The sequence below is a fragment of the Mya arenaria genome, chromosome 9 (genome assembly GCF_026914265.1).
Source record: "Mya arenaria isolate MELC-2E11 chromosome 9, ASM2691426v1".
Classification (NCBI taxonomy): Eukaryota; Metazoa; Mollusca; class Bivalvia; order Myida; family Myidae; genus Mya; species Mya arenaria.
Window position 1 is genome coordinate 11,398,112 of NC_069130.1, and position 17,837 is coordinate 11,415,948.

The following is a 17,837-nucleotide window of genomic DNA, read 5'->3' on the forward strand; positions in this document are numbered from 1 at the left end:
ATCTTTATACATGAGCAAATAAAATCCTTGATAGGTTTTAATATTGATTTGAACTGTACTTCTTAACATTTAAAAATGCACTCAAACGTTCAAACCTGGTGTGCTTTATAGCAAATCCAATTGTTAGCAGCTTCCGAGTCTCGTAGACTTCTCTCTGCTTCTAGAAGATCCGAATCAGCCTGGTCCTGCCAGCGCTTGGCCTCGCTGTAAAAGTGATACGGTTCTTTATCCGTTTCGTTAAAAAAATCCGCAAATGGGTCGTCCTCGTATCGCCTGCCTCCACCACCACCACCTCCTCCTCCTCCGCCACCTCCTCCTCTTCTTCCTCGTGGAAACCAATCGTCGTCATTGTAACTTTTTCTGTATCTTCCCCAGTATCGATCGTGCCAGAAAGATGACCCGCCAGTAGAGCTAGAGGATCGACCTCCATCCACAAAATCTTCGTCTTCACTTTTATATTCAGGAATTGGTTCACCACTTTCGAGTATTCGAAGACAGTGTTGGATGTACTGAAAAACTTTTGTCGCTAATTGTTCTTTATCTGGATTTTTGTCCGGATGCCATTTCAGCATTAAGCGTTTTATAATATGTCGGCGTTCGATATCGTTTCTACGCCATGCGTCAATCAGTATTTGTCTTATTTCAACGCAAATATCCTTTAATGATCGTTCTTGCATAAACGAAGCATCGTTTGATTCTCTATCGTATATAACAACGGTTGTTTCATCGGAGAGTTTAATTGTTTCTTTTCGAACAAATTTGTACAACATATACGCTTTTACTATGAATGTTTCCTCTTCCCCGCTGTCTATTTCGTACTCTTGCACTAGTTCATGCTCCTGTGAAGTCTCCTCTACCCTTTTGACCACTTTCACAAAAATATAAGTTGGTGAACAATCCTCTATGTCATCGTCACAAAGAGCCGGATCTTCAACTAAGTAGGCAATAAATTTGTATTCGAAGTCATGAATTACCCCGTAACTGTTGTCCAAGTATTTGTGCAAATGTTTTGGAACAAATGTACCTGGAATAGGAGATATAGGATCAGGCTCAAAATCTACATCATATGGTAAAATAGCTGAATGTTCGAAAATTTCTTCAAATTCCTCTCGTCTAGCAGAATGATCCAGTATGCACATTATAAGGTCCCTTTCCGTATCGTCAAACACACCTTCTGATATTTTTCTGATGAATTTAAGCAAAAATTCTCGTAATCTTCCAATCCATAACGTTCCAGCAGAGACTTGTACAAATAATTCCGTTTTTTTATCTGTATAGTGTGTATGAATTGATTTCAGCAATTCTGTTCCTGACACTGTTTGTAGGTTTTGTTTTTGTCCAGATTCCACCGAGTACATTTGTAAAACGGTATAAATTCCCTGAGTGCATTTTATCTCTAATGCTTTTATTCTGTTAATTATTCTATCTTCCATTTCGCGATCCCACTCGACACTGTTTTTCCTAATATATTCATGTCTTGCCAGTCTTAATACATATTCCTTAAACAAAGAGGAATGCATGTGTTTCTCCATTGCGTTCACAATTTCATTAGAAACAAAAACCTTTCCTGAAGTATCAATATCCTCTTTAACAACTTCAGATAAAAAGTGCGGCCTAATTTTGCGTGGAAGTTTTTCAAACCAGCCTTTTAATTTAAATTCAGAATGTTGACTCGATATCCAAACAAAAGGAATCGATATATGGCTTTTTTCTAATCTATATCTGTAATATAAAGTGTCCGAAACAATGGTACAAGTCGATGCTCTGATTACTGAATCTTCACAAAGGAGAAACAACTCATGTAACTGAATACTTTCAGAAGGTTCAGAACATAGCAAATCGATGATTTTCATCATGGCACATTTTGCATCTGACAAATCCTTAGGTAATTCTAGCGGTTCTCCATGTGAAAGCTGTGACAGTACAGTGGAATAGCAAACTACAGCAGTGGATTGATATGCACCTAATTTTAAAAAGGCGTCAAAATATTTTCCGTAGTAGATTGGCGCATTCATAACATACGGTGGAATTTCATCACTACCTTGACATTGCAGCACAATGTTTCTTGCCGGAACGATGAACAATTTATCAGGAAGGAATATCAATGGAGTGTCAAGAAAAACAGTCTTGAGGTCAATGCTTTGTTCATAAAAGCTAACGGATTTGTAAATCCACTCCATCACAAATTTGATATCCTCTTGATGAATTTTGTAAGGATTTTGTAAAACTTTTAGTATATTTCTTCCAATAGCTTTGCAATGAGCAATCCACTGCTCGGACAAAGGTATATCCCGAATTTGGAGAAAAGATGAAGCTTTCTTCGATAATCCGAAAGGAAATATCAATGACGAAGTCCAGCATATCATCCAGTTTTCGTTTCGAACCATTCCACGTATCGGTGTTAGTTTTCCCCTTGAAGCGCTATCAGCTAGGGTAATATACTTTCTATCAACCATGTAGGGTTCAACAAAAGGAATGTCAAGCAATTCGCCAATACAATTGCTTCTGAAAAAATCATCTTGCATATTGCACAGATGTGACAGAAGTAAACTAGATTTCTCACGCACCTCTTTATCAACTCCACATGACTTTGATTTTATTTCTATTTCTGATGCAAATCGTATAAAATGTTCTAGCTTGATTTCCATCTTCAAATGAAGTTGCTGCATTAGTTTTCGTAAAGTATAGTTTCGAAGTGGAATAGGCAAAAATTCAGTAACTTTGCAAAACATTGCAAATATCGGATGTTCATCGTCAAACATGTCCTGTACTCGTTTAAGGCCATCTGCTGTTCCTACAAACGGTGACGTTCGTAATATTTGAATAATCGTTGCAATTCTTTGTTTTTCTGCCTCTTCATGTTCTTTTATATAGCGCCCTAAAAATTGAATGTGTTCATAGAAATCCACTCTAGCCATCTGGCTTTGATTTGGCAAAATATGATCGATATAAACATCTAATATACTTCTTTCCTTTACGTCAAGTTCTTTCATTAAGGCTTCAAGAGTATCATCCTTTTCGATGAGAAGGACTTTGCTTCCTTTGAGGATTTCTTTTATTCCACATTTTGGCATTGCATTTGGAATCAAACAAGTACGTTCAGCATCTTTCAAAGTAACCACATCACCTGTGTATGTTGCAAATAGCCGTAATGATTTCAGTCTTTCTTTGCTGTCGTTACTGATTGGGAGATGGTCATTAAAATATCTTAGAATTAGTTTAGCGTCATCTACAGATGGGCTAGTAGCTTCCAGTTTATCCTTATGAAAGTTAAGGCATCGAGCAACACTGTTTGCACAACTACTCCTTGCCATAGCTGGTATTAGACAGTCCCTCGCGCAAACATGTCCATATATCGAACCAACATCACCTCTGCTCATCGAAGGAATGTCAAGTTTGCTAAACACCGTAGCAACTGCCGGTGAAAACGATCCAATATCAATCAAAGAATAAAGCAGTTTTGGTGCACATAGCTTTTTACCATCGCTTTGTATAATAGGCACGAGCGCAAACTCATTTATGTCTTTCAAGATAATTACAACGCATTCCTCTTTGTTCGTTTCCTCAGCGATGCATTCATCTTTGTTTGTTTCCTCATTCATATGCATTTGCTTCGTCACACAATCCTCGAAAAACAACCAGAATTTTTTCAACCATTTAGAGGATATCTTGTCTTCATCCCATGGTATGTATCTTGTAATTTCAGGAGTGAGAAGGCTCGACTGTTTGGCAAGTACGCTAAAATCGTTGGCAGTGAATTCTTTTAATGTTGATGAATCGTACTGCATCATTTCTCTAAACTTCTCTTTGTGTTCTTTGTATACTGCATTGTGAATGAATAAACATCTGTGCTCATAAAAAAAATCTGAAAAACTTGTAATGAAAATACTTCCTTCTTTTAAGCAACGCAAAATGCCATCTTCACAAAGCATTATCGGAAGACTGCTAAGATTCCTTGATACATGTTTGGGTTTAATGACTATATATTTGATAAGCAAATTTAAGTTTTCAACTGTATTTAACGAAGTGCGTGCGATTTCAACGCCAGTTTTTATCGTACATCCGTCTCTAAAATTCAAATCATACGAGCCCAGAAAGTTCACGACAATCTCAGGTGTTACATTATCAATGGGTACTTCTGCTTCCAACATCGTTTCTTGTACTGTTTTATCTACACATACTATTTTCATTCCAATGTCTCTCCATACAGCGTTCTTCTGTGATTTAGAAAAATCTTTACAGCTGTTTGGTTCTTCACTGTTATATGCAGGAAATTTATCATCTTTACCCTTCAGACAAAGCCAAAACAAGGAACTATGGATTGTTTTCGAAGTGCGGAAAATGTACGAAGTTTCAACAATCTTGTTCAAGAAATACGGCAAAAAATGATGATATTCATTCGCCAATTCTTGAAATACAGCTTTTGTAAGCATTTTCCAGTAGTCCCCTTCAACATCCTTTACACGAGGAAGTAGACCAATTACATAATTGACCACTTCCTTTACCTTGTTTTGCTCTTGAAAGTCTGTTATGCCCCTTGTTTCTTCATCTTGAACAGCATCGAAAAGTTTAACATATGCTGGACACAGTACCTTTTGTATAAGATAGGTATTCCACATTGTTTTAAAACATGCATTGTCTTCCTTTTCTTGCCACAGAGACCGCCTATTCTCGTGATCCAGTGCAAAGTAACCATGAACGTATACTGGCAAACCTGAATCTATTGGCAAGGGTAGAAAGCAGTGCACATTGTACATTGGCCCGGTTTCTTGTGCAATACGGGTATTCTTGTCTCTTACTCTGCATGCTACACCGGCAACTGGCATCATTCCAATATTTCGCTCAGAAATGCGTTTGGATAATTCAGCAGATGGCCTAGATTTAAATCCCAATGCTTGTGAAACAGTGTAGCTTTCTTTTTCAGATGATCCATGTCTTAGAACGATATCTACCTTGTACAAAGCAAAATAGGGTGTTGCTTCTAAAACGGCATTTCTGTCCTCTTTATAAGAACGACAAAGTTTATGGTAGTTTTCTGTAAATGAGCGTCTAGTTTCCCTGCAAGTAGCATTCATTTCTATGCAGACTTTGTATGATTCGGTATATCTATTCCCTTTGAATTCGCCCACCGTTAATGATTGGATATTTTTCAAAAAAAGTAGAGCAGTTTTTAAGCTTATCTTAAATTCTTCGAGCAGAGCTTTAATTGTTTTGAAACTACATTGTTGTTCACTTATATCAGATGGTTTTGTTCGCAAAGGAAATCGGAACATTGTACCTTCGTTTTCTTTAAAATGGGCTTCGTGATAACCATCTAAAGTATTCGAATAATGATCCCGAAAAAACTGCACATTCTTTACCTGTTTTCCAGGTTTTTCTCGAGTAACTCCGGGAATAACTTGAGCAAGAGGATCGAGAAAGCAAAGTGCTTCCCCATCAGGAACCAGACTTCCTTTCGTCAAGAAAGAGGGAGTATCGGTCAAGTTGTATACAGCATTGAAGCCTACACCATATCTACCAGTCTGGGATGGGTCGTCGTCTTTACTGCCTTGTCCTAGTTTTCTAATACCAATCAAATCTTTTTCGCTAAATTGACTGTTGTTGTACACACAAAGGGATTGGTTCTGAAGAGGTTCCATTTTCTTTGAAAATATATTTTTACACGGATGTATGTCACCATCCAAAATGAAATGTATCTCGGTCGCTCCAGCATCATCTGCATTTTGAAGTAGTTCTTTAAATATACCACTGTCTAAAGGGTAGGTATCTATTAAACTCTTTATTCTCGTAACTAAAGGCTCCTCTTGGTAAAAATCTTCAAAGTCATTGGTATATTCTTCGAATATCTGCACTTTTTTCTTTTTCACACCTACTGATTTACACACGTTTTTCGGAATGCCATCATGGACAAATCTCATAGTATCACTTTTCGGAGCTGCATCAAAATCATTGAAACAAAGCTCGGTACTTCGAAAAAGAACTTTGTCTTCATCCGGAATAAAAACTTCATATTCATTGTCGACAAATATTTTTGCTGTAATATTCATCAGATTCATTTCGTGGGTAAGAACTTCAAAAAGGTTTTTGCACTGAGCCAATTCCTCGTCTGCAAGTTGTTTAGATTTTTTATCATCATAAAATGTCCTCAATGTTTTAATGAGATCGAAAGGAGTAAAATTGTCTTTAATTTGCAAAAAAGAAATCAAAACAGGAAAGTTTCTAACTGGGCTGTCTTTAAGACTGTACAAATATGGTCGACAATCTGCTAAAACTCTTCTAGCAATCTGCATTGATGTAATGAAGCGATCAGTCACAAAAATAATGGGCATCGTACGCATTTCCAATATTTCTGGTATCTGATCTTCTTGTAGAATATGAAAACGTGAATTTAAACATTTATACACATCAGAAACACACCCCACTGTTCTATCTTGTAAATTCGTACAATGGAAAGATACCTGCATTGCCTCAAGTTGGGCTTTAAGTAAAAGTATCACATCTGAATCATTCATTAATTCATCAAGGCTTAAAACCCCTAAGCCGTCATGTAAAGCCTTTGAACACTTGACTTCCATTACCTTCGAATGACAGCCGACAAGATGTTTTGAATGATAATTGTATATTTCTGTCGGTTTGCAAAACAAATGTTTTACTACCGTTGTATTTTTATCAGAATGTTCAGAGCAAATCCTACTTCCTCCACAATTGTCTGTTGACCATCGAAACGACCAGTAGGAGGGTCTAGGCAGAGCAGAAATAAACGGAATCGCTTTTAATTCCTTTGAAACCGATTCGACATCTTTTTGATCATCTTGATTGGCTCCTCGCATAGTTTTATCAATATAATTTAGAAGCATTTTTGACCGATTTCCGGCACATACAGCGCAAACCTCTCTTTTCTTAGTAACTGATAGTGCTCGGTCAATAATCAAATTTGGTGGAAGACGATCATGTAGCAAACCAAGTCGCTTTAACTTCAGTAGAATTGTTTCTTCTGTGTACGGTTTTGTTGGAAATCGTTCATCCTCTTCTACGAATAATTCAAATATGCATGCCCCTGCAGAGGGCTGAACTATGTCCGATATGAGTTTCAGCTCTCCGTTTGGTTTAACAGGAATGCAAGCAGTAGTTTTGATGCATTGTTCTAGTTCATCATCTAAATCATTTTCAAGAACGTAACACATGATAATATCTCTCGTGTCACTGTCTTCAAACTCGTGAATGTTTGGTAAGAAAAATTCTTTAACAAATTGTTTGTATGATATTGTTTTCTCTTTAACAACATCCTCATTTGTTGTAACCAAAACATTATAAATGCTATGAGGAATATCCACCAAACTTGTTTCTGTGCATATCCCTGAAATAAACTCAAACATTATTTGTCCAACCAAACTGTTGTTACGTATTTCGGGATCTAAGAAGATAACTTCTGAAAAAGCTAGAAGCCTTCCATTGCTTTCAAACACTTTGAAATCCTCCCCTTCCACAATTAAATGCCGGTAAAATGAATCGTTAAACACGGATTCAAGGTCGCCTTTCGTGTCCGTTGGCCAAAGGTAATACGCCGCCTTACCTAATCCTCCAAGAAGAAGTAGTACAGATTTTACTACAACATCTGACATAAGACACTTGTTCCAATTTCCGGATTCATATGTGGATATTCCAATATCATCTTGAGTTGAAGTTCTAAAATGTCGCCGGTCTGATGTTACACTAAACTGTGCGTTTATGTGGAATTTGTATGGGCTCTCGATTGGAAGTGGAAGGAAAAAGAAGTACTGCCCGATATCCAAAGATTTAAATTCCTGTGTATTCATCATTTCTGCTAAAGTCAGATATTGAGTTTTCAAACTGTGTTCAATAGGAATTGCTGTCGCACCAACTGGAAGGGATCCTCTTTCTTTACCTGTGATTTCTAAGGTCGCCCTGCTATTTCCCGTCGCCCAGGAAACAATCCAATTGAAGCATTTTACACTTGAGGAGAACTTAATTTGATCATCTTCGAGAGTCGTTGCATCAATGCGAACATTTTCTAATACCCTAAGTGATGATGTTTCAAGTTCAAGCTCTTCTTTCATTCTTGAAGCCTCTTCAACAACATTTGTGTTAATGCTTGGATTTGCCGATAAAATAAAGGACTGTTTTTGTAACGAGAACACCTCTCGGTAATCAACGCCGTCATCTTTTGTCATATGATACAACTTGAATTCTTTAACGTTTTGATTGAAAATGAACATCAATGGTGCCATTTCTTGTATCTTCTGAAAGAGGGATATCACTTCGTTTCTTCCATATACTTGCTCAGATATATCACTCGAATGTGTCCGTAGAGGTAGTCGAAACAAAGTACCATTAAAAAACGGTTGTTTTTGCTTTGTTATGTTGCACCCAAATATGTCGTCAAATATTTCAAACTGGTTTCTCATTCGAGACATCACACGTGCATTCTTTGGTTTTGAAAAGTCTATTCTAAGTCCTGGACTGTTGCCTGTTATGATTGAATGGATATATCGCATGTGGGGATCAAAAACTACATAGCTGTGTCGAGACACAAAACTAGGCAAATCCGTGATATTGTAAACAGAGCAAAACCCTAGCCCAAATTTTCCAATTTTTCTTGTATCCAGTTTTTTTGTACCGCCGTTCAGTTTTGTAATGTTCACAAAATCTTCATCAGAAAATTCTGCGTCGTTATAGACCCATAATGCAGGCCCATGAGCATGTTTCATCTCTTCACACAGCAATGATGAACATTTTGATTCGTTTGTCCTTTCGTCATATAAAAAGTACAATTTCGATGCCCCTGCATCGTCAGCATTTTGGAGCAGCTCTTTTGCAACAGAAAATCCATCGACATACCCCTCTTCCAATAAGACTTTGAGGCGTCTAGTGAGTGGTTCCTCCTGTCCCCAGTCTTCAAATGCGTCTGTTTCGGACAAGAGCTGTTGCTTAATGGATCTAACGCCAAATAATTTTGCGTGTGTTTCTGGAATGTCCGTATGAACGTAGAAGAAATCCTCATCACTGATATCTGTCGAATTAAACTCGTCAAAGCACAACTCTTTACTTGACCTCAGAATTTTATCAATATCTGGCATAAAAATGTGTTCATCTTTTTCGTCGAAATATTTCCAATCCCGATTGGTGTCTTTAAGCACAGAATGAAGGCATTCCAATAAACGCCTGACGAGTCCAAGGTCTTGCTCTTTTAAAGCAACCCCATTGTGTTTTTCCTGAAGAACACCAAGTACGTTTAGAATATCATTGGCGCTAAAGTCGTCTTTGATTTTCAACACATCGCACAAATTGCCATATCTGCTGATAGGAGAATCGTTTAACCCATACAGGTAAGGCTTGCAGTCCACAGAATGGCACTTAGCAACATCTTTTATCGACACAAATTTATTTTCGATCAACACGATTGGCATTGTTTTAAGTGTCATTGTAATAGACGCGGAATGATCGGCGTTTTCTTTGAAGTAATTCTCTAAAAAACTGTACACATTTAAAAGCGGTTTAACTCCTAACTCCGTGACATCAAAGACATTCGATCTCGACATGAGCTTGAATTGGTCAACTACAAGGTTTATGTCATTGGGTTTTAACTTCTTCAACCCGAGCTTAGTTTGAAGTTCATCACTAACACGCTTTAATATGTTCTGCTCGATAACGAAAGAATGGCATCCGACAAGATTAGCATTGTCACTTATGAACATTTCTGTTGGTTTTAAAAATGCAAAAGATTGTTTGTTATCTGTATGCCTTTCACATGCATGTCCTACAGCGTTCAAAGTACAGCCATGCCATAAAAAAGTCCAGTCATCTGGTACGCGCATTACAGGCAGGAAAGGTATTGTCTGCATTTGTTCTATACATGTCTCACTTACTGTATTATCTTCCAGGTATTCCATTAAATGAAAACATCTTTCATATGCACACTGAGAGCACTTCTTTAAACAAACAGATCTCACTCTTTCTATCAATATTTCATCTGGCATTATATTGCTCATCATTCCGAGTTCTAACAATATTTCATGAAAAGGCTCAGATGGAAATCTCTCATCATCTACGTCAAACAACACAGCAATCTTGGACTGTTTGTATACAAGGTCTGATGGCAATTTAAGTGATGTATGTGGTTCTGTTGGAATACAAGCAGTTCTGCAGACGTTGTCTCGGACCTCTGATGACAATGACACCATATTCAAGATAAATCGCGTAACAGAATCCCTTTTTTTCTCTATTTCAAAATTTCCACCAAAACGCGTTATGTTTGGCAAGAAATAGTCGATGATGAACTGCAATTTTGTAATTGTTTTTTCTCCTACTATCTCACCAGCAGTTGTAATAAAGACCTTTTGCACATTTGCCGGTAATGAAATCAGTATCTTCTCATTAAGCAGTGTCTGTAGCATTTCAAACGCTATGTTACCTACGGAATCCTCTTTAATGCTTAGCAGCTCCGGGTCAATAAGCACAACTTGTGAAAACGAATATGAACTTCCCTTGACCCAGAACACTCTGTTGTTTTCGTGTGAAATTTTGTTGTAGAAAGAACTTACAAACTGTTTTTGAAGTTCATCATGTTCTGTTGGAGCAGGCCAAAACTGGGATTCGTTCGGTGGTTGGAAGTGGCTATTTTCAAATAAATGCACAAGTGCTTCAACAATGATATCTGACATGAGGTACTCGTTCCATTTAGCTGACGATTTGTTTGTGTCATCCTCGGTTACCGTCCAAAGTTGTCTTCTGTTTGATGTAACCGTGAATTGTCCGTTAATGTGAAAGAAAAGTTTATTTGCAATTGGAAGCGGCAAAAAGAAGAAAAACTTTCCATCAGGATTGCTGTCAGATGCATTGGACACGGTTATTGGTAAGCATTCAATGTCCGCATCAATACATTTTGCACATTCAACTGCAACAGCACCAAGAGGTAACGCGCCATCATCTTTACATGCAAATTCTAGTGTAGCTTCCTTAACACCAGTTGCCCACGACACGATCCATTTTTTATCTGTAACGTGGTTCTCTGTACCCATTGGTATGTTTTTGTGGGACTTATAAGACACAGAAATTTTCTGTATTACTTTCAGGGGGTTAGACTTGAGATCGTTTTTCTGCTTTCGTCTAATTGTTTCCTCAACAATGCCAATGTCGCCAAGTGATGTTGGAATCAGGCATACCCTTTCTGTTCGAAGTTCGAACAACAATTTCATTTCTGTTGGCCTTTCAAAATTATTTAGCTGAAATATCTTCAGTTCCTTTACATTCTGGTTGAAGAGGAACATGTTTGGTGCCATTTCGATCACTTTCCCAAGCAGCTGTTTCATGCTGTCTTCAGAGTAAACCTTATCGCTGATTTCACTGCCTCTTACTCTAAGAGGTAAGCGAAACAACGTTCCGTTGAAGAACGGTTCACTGACACCAGTAAGGTCGCAACCAAAAATATTATCAAACACCTGAAATTGATGTTTCACCCTCTGAACAGTTCGCTTGTTTCTCTCGTTTTTGAAATTAATTCTTATTCCTGGGTTTTTACCGGGCAATGCCTTGCCGAGGTGTGTCATATGAGGATCAAACATGACGAAACTATCTCTTGATACAAAGCTTGGCACATCTGTAACATTATACACTGAACAAAACCCAAGTCCAAATTTTCCTATTTTAGACGCATCTGTTTCTTTTGTAGCTCCACCCAATTTCGTTATATTTTTAAAATCTTCTTCGCTGAAAACTGCATCATTGAACGCCCACAGCGCTGGACCTTGAAACTGTTTTAGTTCAGGACTTAATAGCTTATTCTTAAGGTCGCCATTCGTCCGTTGGTCATAAAGTATGAACAGCTTGCTTGCACCCGCATCGTCAGCGTTTTGCAGAAGTTCTTTAGCTATTGCCAGGCCTTCAACGTAACCATCTTGTAACAGCGTATGTATTCGTCGTGTTAATGGCTCTTCTTGTCCCCATTCTTCAAATGCATCACTTGAGGAGAGCAACTGTTGCATAGCCGATTTGACCCGAAGCCCTTTGGCCGTTGATTCTGGAACTTTAGGATGTATGAAATGAACATCTTCGTCGTCGTCGAATGGATTTTCGTCGAAGTGACTTCCGAGATCATTCAATGCACAATTTGCGACGGGGTGTAATATGATTTGGTTCGATGTCTCGATCGGAAAGAGCAAGCGTTCTCGGACAGTGTCTTGCTCAGTCTCTTCCGAATAGTGTTCATTAATGATATTCAGAATATCAATTGCTATCTTTAGAGTCTCGCTTTGTCCTCTAAGTGTACCGTTTTTACTGTCAGTATCGATTTCTGATAACACTTTTAAGTAGGTTTCGAGTCCCAACCTGAGTTGACAACCAAGTCTTGAGCAAAATTCACGAACATCATTCATTTCACTTGGTAACAGTTTCATGTAATGATGCAAGTCTACGTCACCCTCCTGCGAATCAATGTATATATTTGAAATAGGGGAAAATTCCGATCCATTCCACACACATGCCATCAGGCCATTGTTAAATGTCTGGTCCCATTTCTGCTTAATTTCATCGAAAATATTATCACTTTTTACTGACCGCTCGAACAGATCCTTGTATATATCTGTAATCATTTTCAAGCAATCTGTTTTATACCGAGGCTGAAATTCGCGAATTATATTTGAAAGATGGTCTATAACGTCGGTACATTTTGGAGTGTTGTTCCAGTTGTAAACTCTGGCAAGCTGTCGCAGCTCCTTGCAGCTTTGAACGTAACTGACTGATCCAACGGAATTTACCCATTCCGATGATACAATGGAATCAGGAGACACCAAATGGTTGGATCCGCGAGATTTTAGCGGCATATTTTGCGGATATGTTTCATCATTATAATCTACAACTACCCAGTGTTTGTACTTGCTCTCTTCCACTGGAACTAATTCAATATGTTCATTCAAGAACTTCATAAGACTCTTTGACTTGCACCTTGCCATTTCAAACTTCTCTTTGGCCACACGTTCTACCTGTTCAATTGACGTTAGTATGTTTTCTTTCGTTATGTCACTTCTTCTTTTTAAACCGATCCGAAACAAATTACTTAAGATAGAACTGTTCAAGTCTTTGATAACAGGAAACACTGATTCTGCATGGAAAATGTTCTTGAGCACCTCATCGCTGGGATCAAATAGTTCGCATGCTTTACAAGTCATATTTTCATCTGTCGTCAGGAATGCCGTTTGCTTAGATAGCTTCAAGATTGTGTCGTCTTCTATAAAAAGTGGATTATTCAGCAACCAAAACATAAGCTTCTGAAGAGCGTCGGTACTGTAGTATTCCTTGTGTTGCAGTGCAAACACTATCATATCTTTCGTTGTTTTTGCATTTTTTCTCAAGGATTTCAAAAGAGATAATTCAGCTTGTGAGTTTGCCAATAACACAGGCATAGGAAATTCAACAGGGAAACTGTCAATGAAATATACGTCGTTGGAAGACTGTGCTGAAATGTGCTCCGAGATCTTTAGGTCGGACTCAGTGAAAATGTTCAAAAGTTTCAACTTTGACTGACAGTCAATTGGTATGGTTTTGTTTTCGAATATTTCAGAAAGAAATTCCCGTAAACAGTCTTTTTGACAGACTGTCGAATCTTCATTGAACTTTGTGGTTCGCTCAACACTTACACTTTCCATGGCAGACATAATGCCTTCAGATGTTTTGGGTAGAATGTAACCTCTGATACGAGGATCGTTACACCAATCTTGTAACTTATAGATCATGGTGACGCCGAATAAACAAAACGATTGTTCAATACATTCTTCTTTTCTTTTGTCTTCAAACTCAGGGGCAATCATAATTAAGTCTTTTAAGCTTACCAAACGCAGCGTTGCGTCCCTCTGACTTGCCAGGAATATTGGGAGGTTTTCAAATGCAAACAAGTTGCTTCCCCATCTCGGCAAGATGATTTGCGTCCAAAGATCCTTTATCCAACATTCTACTTCTGAATTCTGCACAGTTTCACCGCAGTGGACGTCAAAGTGGTTCAGTGCTTCAGTGATTAACTCGACGACTTCGGTAGTGTCTAGGTGCTTTAGTTGAAAAAGGCCTGTAAAAGATATGTGAAAGGGTTACGCAATAATAATAATAATTGTATTAATATATAAAAGTAACAAAACAACAAATGTAACAACTACAGCGGATGCTGGTATAACCATCAAATGCTAATTATAATCATACTTTGAAATATTATATTGTTTAGTTGAATTATTCGGTATGCAATTAAACATGTTCTCATTATTTTATTTTCTCCATTCTAAGCAACAAAATAGAAAGACAAAAGCGAATGTTCTATCAAACTTGCAAACGCTTGCACATACCCGTTTTTTCCAAGTTTTGGAACAAAGTGCTGGGATGTTCAAAGGCTTGTACATGGAGGAACTTTTCGCTTTGGTCACTGAACAGTTTGGTTGTATCTTGATCCTCGAGGTAAACAGAAGAAGCTGTTTTCTCGAATTTCGCGAATGTTGAATCGGCCAGTGGTAAGAGTTCAAGAGACTCGATACGAGTAAAGTCATTATCCACTGAAAGGAACTGGAGCAGGCTAAATTTTATTTCATTGTCTCGAGATTTGTAGGTTTCGTAAGCTAACAGGATGCTGCGCAAAAGAGCAGGGGTTAAGTATGACAATTTCCCGGGGTGAGTTCCTTCAAACGAATCCGCAACATGATCGCTAACGTCGGTAAGCGCAGGGTTGTCGGCCATGAAGACTGAAACAACATGCTCCCAAACTCTTTGTGGAACATTGGGGACCTTGTTCTTGCACAGATACACAGCACTCTGTGGTTCTATCCAACTCAAGTTTAGCGTCCTTAATATCGGCTGTTTCCAAAGCAAACGTAGTGTCTCAGTACACAGATTAAGCCATCTCTCATTGACCAAATTTGTTTCGGGAATTGAATTACAGATGCCTTGAACTAAGTGTGGTCCGCATCCGTTGTTTTGACAGTATATGACGTTCTCTTGTATTAAATTTGCGTATGCGTGTGGTAGAATTTCAGACACCAACTTCAAGTTCCATTCAATTTTCTTGTCCACAACTTCGTTATCGGTATCCGGCCATCGTATATGCCTGCGATTCTGACTCAGCACGAAGAATGCATTCACATGCACAGGAAGTCCGGTCACCGCGCTGGACTCTTGCGGTAGAGGTTGATATACGAATACGTGGCCTTTGTTTCGATTGTACTCTCCCTTTTCCACAATAGGAGAAGCGAGTCCAACCAAATGCGGATTGCAAATGTCTTCATCGGCAAGTAATGTCCTAAATCGTTCCGACACGTCGCCTCCTTTCATAAAGCTAATCATAAACCATTTGGACACAGTGCATTTGCAGAAAATCTCCGTTCGTACTGTGACAGTTTCAGTCCACATTTTAGACTCAGCTGGTATCGATCTTCCTATCTCAGACACTTCAGCCAGCATCTCTTTTCTTTGGTGTCGCAGGTTCCCATTTTCATTTTCAATGTTGACTTGACAGAATGGGGTGCCAATGCCTTTGTACATTTGATATATAAGTCGAGATGAATCGGAAGCCCCATTTTGTGAGGTTTCATTAGCAAACATCTTTACACTACAAATCGTCTTCAGAAACAGTAAACTTCTCTTTGATTCATCAATAAATGCTTGCATTAATCGTTCTACCTGATTTTCATCGCATATGCTCTCAGAAAGTCTGTTTGGTTCAGTTCTTAGGCCGAACCAAAACAACGTTCCTGGGAATCGCCCGCCGTCTAGAGTATCACTGTCAAACCCAAATAGACCTTCAAGAGCGCGAAGGCAAATGTTTATGTCAAGTCGTCGCCATGTTCGTAGTTTGTTCAATTTCATAGTCACACAAACCTTTCCTGGATTTCTCTCATGGGGATCGATGAAAAGTATCTTCTGACCGCTAACTATGCAGGGATAATCTGAAAATGATGCTTTAGGTGGGATAATGGAGACACATACTTGACCGCAATTATACTTGAAAGTTAAATGACATACATTTTGTATAAGACAAAAACGTATTTTCTCGAAACTGTTTTGTACTTCACTATGTTTAAATAATAAAACATGAAAAGGAATTATAGTTCCAATGTTATCAAAAACTGAAAAGTGAGTTCCAATTGTTAGGTTTTTATGTTGAATATTGACTGGGTTTGAAATGTGGGAAGATAAGTTTAGATTTGACAGATGTGTCTCTTTTGAGTATGTACAATTCACCTTAAACAATAGTTATTATTATTTTTAAAATTCCAGCAATTACTGAAGTTCGAGTTACCTTAACATAAAACATCACTAATTTAATTTAATTAGGAAACACAATTTCAGAGAGCATACATGTAGATCATGTATCAATAAACTGTTCATTTGTTAGTAATTTTGTAAAAGCAAAAAGTTACCAATATTTTTGTGGTTTACATGTACGTCCAAATCGATATAACATTTAAAGGAAACAACCTTGGATGAAAATAATTTAGTTCCATATGTTGATGTTTTAATGTTTTATGTCATGTAACACTCCCCCCCCCCCCAGTACACTTGGGTTCGAGTGAACTCTTGTCTCACTGACTGTTCGAAGGCGGTGATCCCTTCATTTACCGGTAAAACAATTTTGATGCGTGTGTGGACTGTTTGTGTATCTAGTAAGGTTCTTGCATTGTGCCCCTAAACAGGGTTTATTTCTGATTTTTTGACCACTGGGCTTGTCCCAGTAGTTTTCATTTTACAGTCATACGGTTTGTGCTGCTCCTGAATATCAAACTGATGCTTGGGTTTATCGGTGTAACTAATCTACCATAGCTGTAAACTAACCACTTGACCCAATCTTTGGTGGGAGCTGTTTTCCCTACTAATTTATGTTTAATAGCTGTTCTTGTCTTTTTCTTTTATGTACTACTTCTTCAATGTTTCTTTCTGCCATCAAAATCAATTATTATTTTGTATTCCCATGAATGTTTTTTTTAAATGAAATAAATAATTTCAACAGCATTTTCTATAGATGTCATGTCTTAAAGATTTACTAGATTTGTGCAGAACATTCAATTATCTATCATACCTGGGACCTACTCCCAGATCATACTGAAGATGTAGTCTTATCAATATGTTCTAAACCAAAGACTGACCAGGATGGGCCTCTGCTAATATAAATTGGTAATCCCATATACTCCCATAATAACGCTAAAATGTAAAGTGGGGCTTGGCAAACATGCCAAAATCCAGAAAGTTGGCATAAACTGTAGGACTGTGTATTAATGTTAGAAAAATGGTGTCAATGAGCATCAAAATTTATATCAATATTATCGTGTAAACAAGTCTTAGATTACAACAAATGTTGGGTAGTTTCCAATTTAGCGGTCCCCACTAACTGCCTTTTAATTTTAGCAACGTAAAGGAACAACCAAATTGTTAGCCTGGCGGGGATAAAGAAGCTTCAGTCCATGAAGTAGTCTCAATAATGCTGATTGAGTTATTTTGCTTTCAAATAAAACCAAGTGATCACCATTAAGTGATCAGTGTTCACATATATTCACTTATAATGTTTTACTCTTACACTGGAGCCAAAAGCTTACCGGTCAAATGGAAGACGGATTTGAATCCCAGGCCGTATTTTCCAATTTTCATCGGGTCGTCGGCCTTGATGCTAGCATATATCTGTCGGATTCCCCTCCAATCATCATCAGTAAACTCAGCATCGTTGTAGAAAACCAGAGCCGGTGCCTGGAACACAGGATTATAAATTAACCACTGCAAAAAAAACTACAGGGACAACAGGGCTGTGAACAGAAAAATGTGAAATAAGCTGAAATTCCGGCCTGGGGTCCAGGGGT

General features: G+C 38.1%; 1 protein-coding gene across 2 annotated transcripts in view; it reads right to left on the reverse strand.

Annotated features, from left to right (window-relative positions):
• LOC128246589 (sacsin-like) overlaps nt 1-17,837 on the reverse strand; it is a 50,898-nt gene that overhangs the window by 5,860 nt on the left and 27,201 nt on the right. For both annotated transcript variants that reach the window (XM_052964855.1, XM_052964856.1), the window contains exons 5-7: nt 17,580-17,727; nt 14,346-15,935; nt 96-14,074 (exon numbers count right to left, since the gene is read on the reverse strand). In XM_052964855.1, the coding sequence (XP_052820815.1) occupies nt 96-14,074; nt 14,346-15,935; nt 17,580-17,727 (15,717 nt within the window). The remainder of the gene's footprint in view (nt 1-95; nt 14,075-14,345; nt 15,936-17,579; nt 17,728-17,837) is intronic.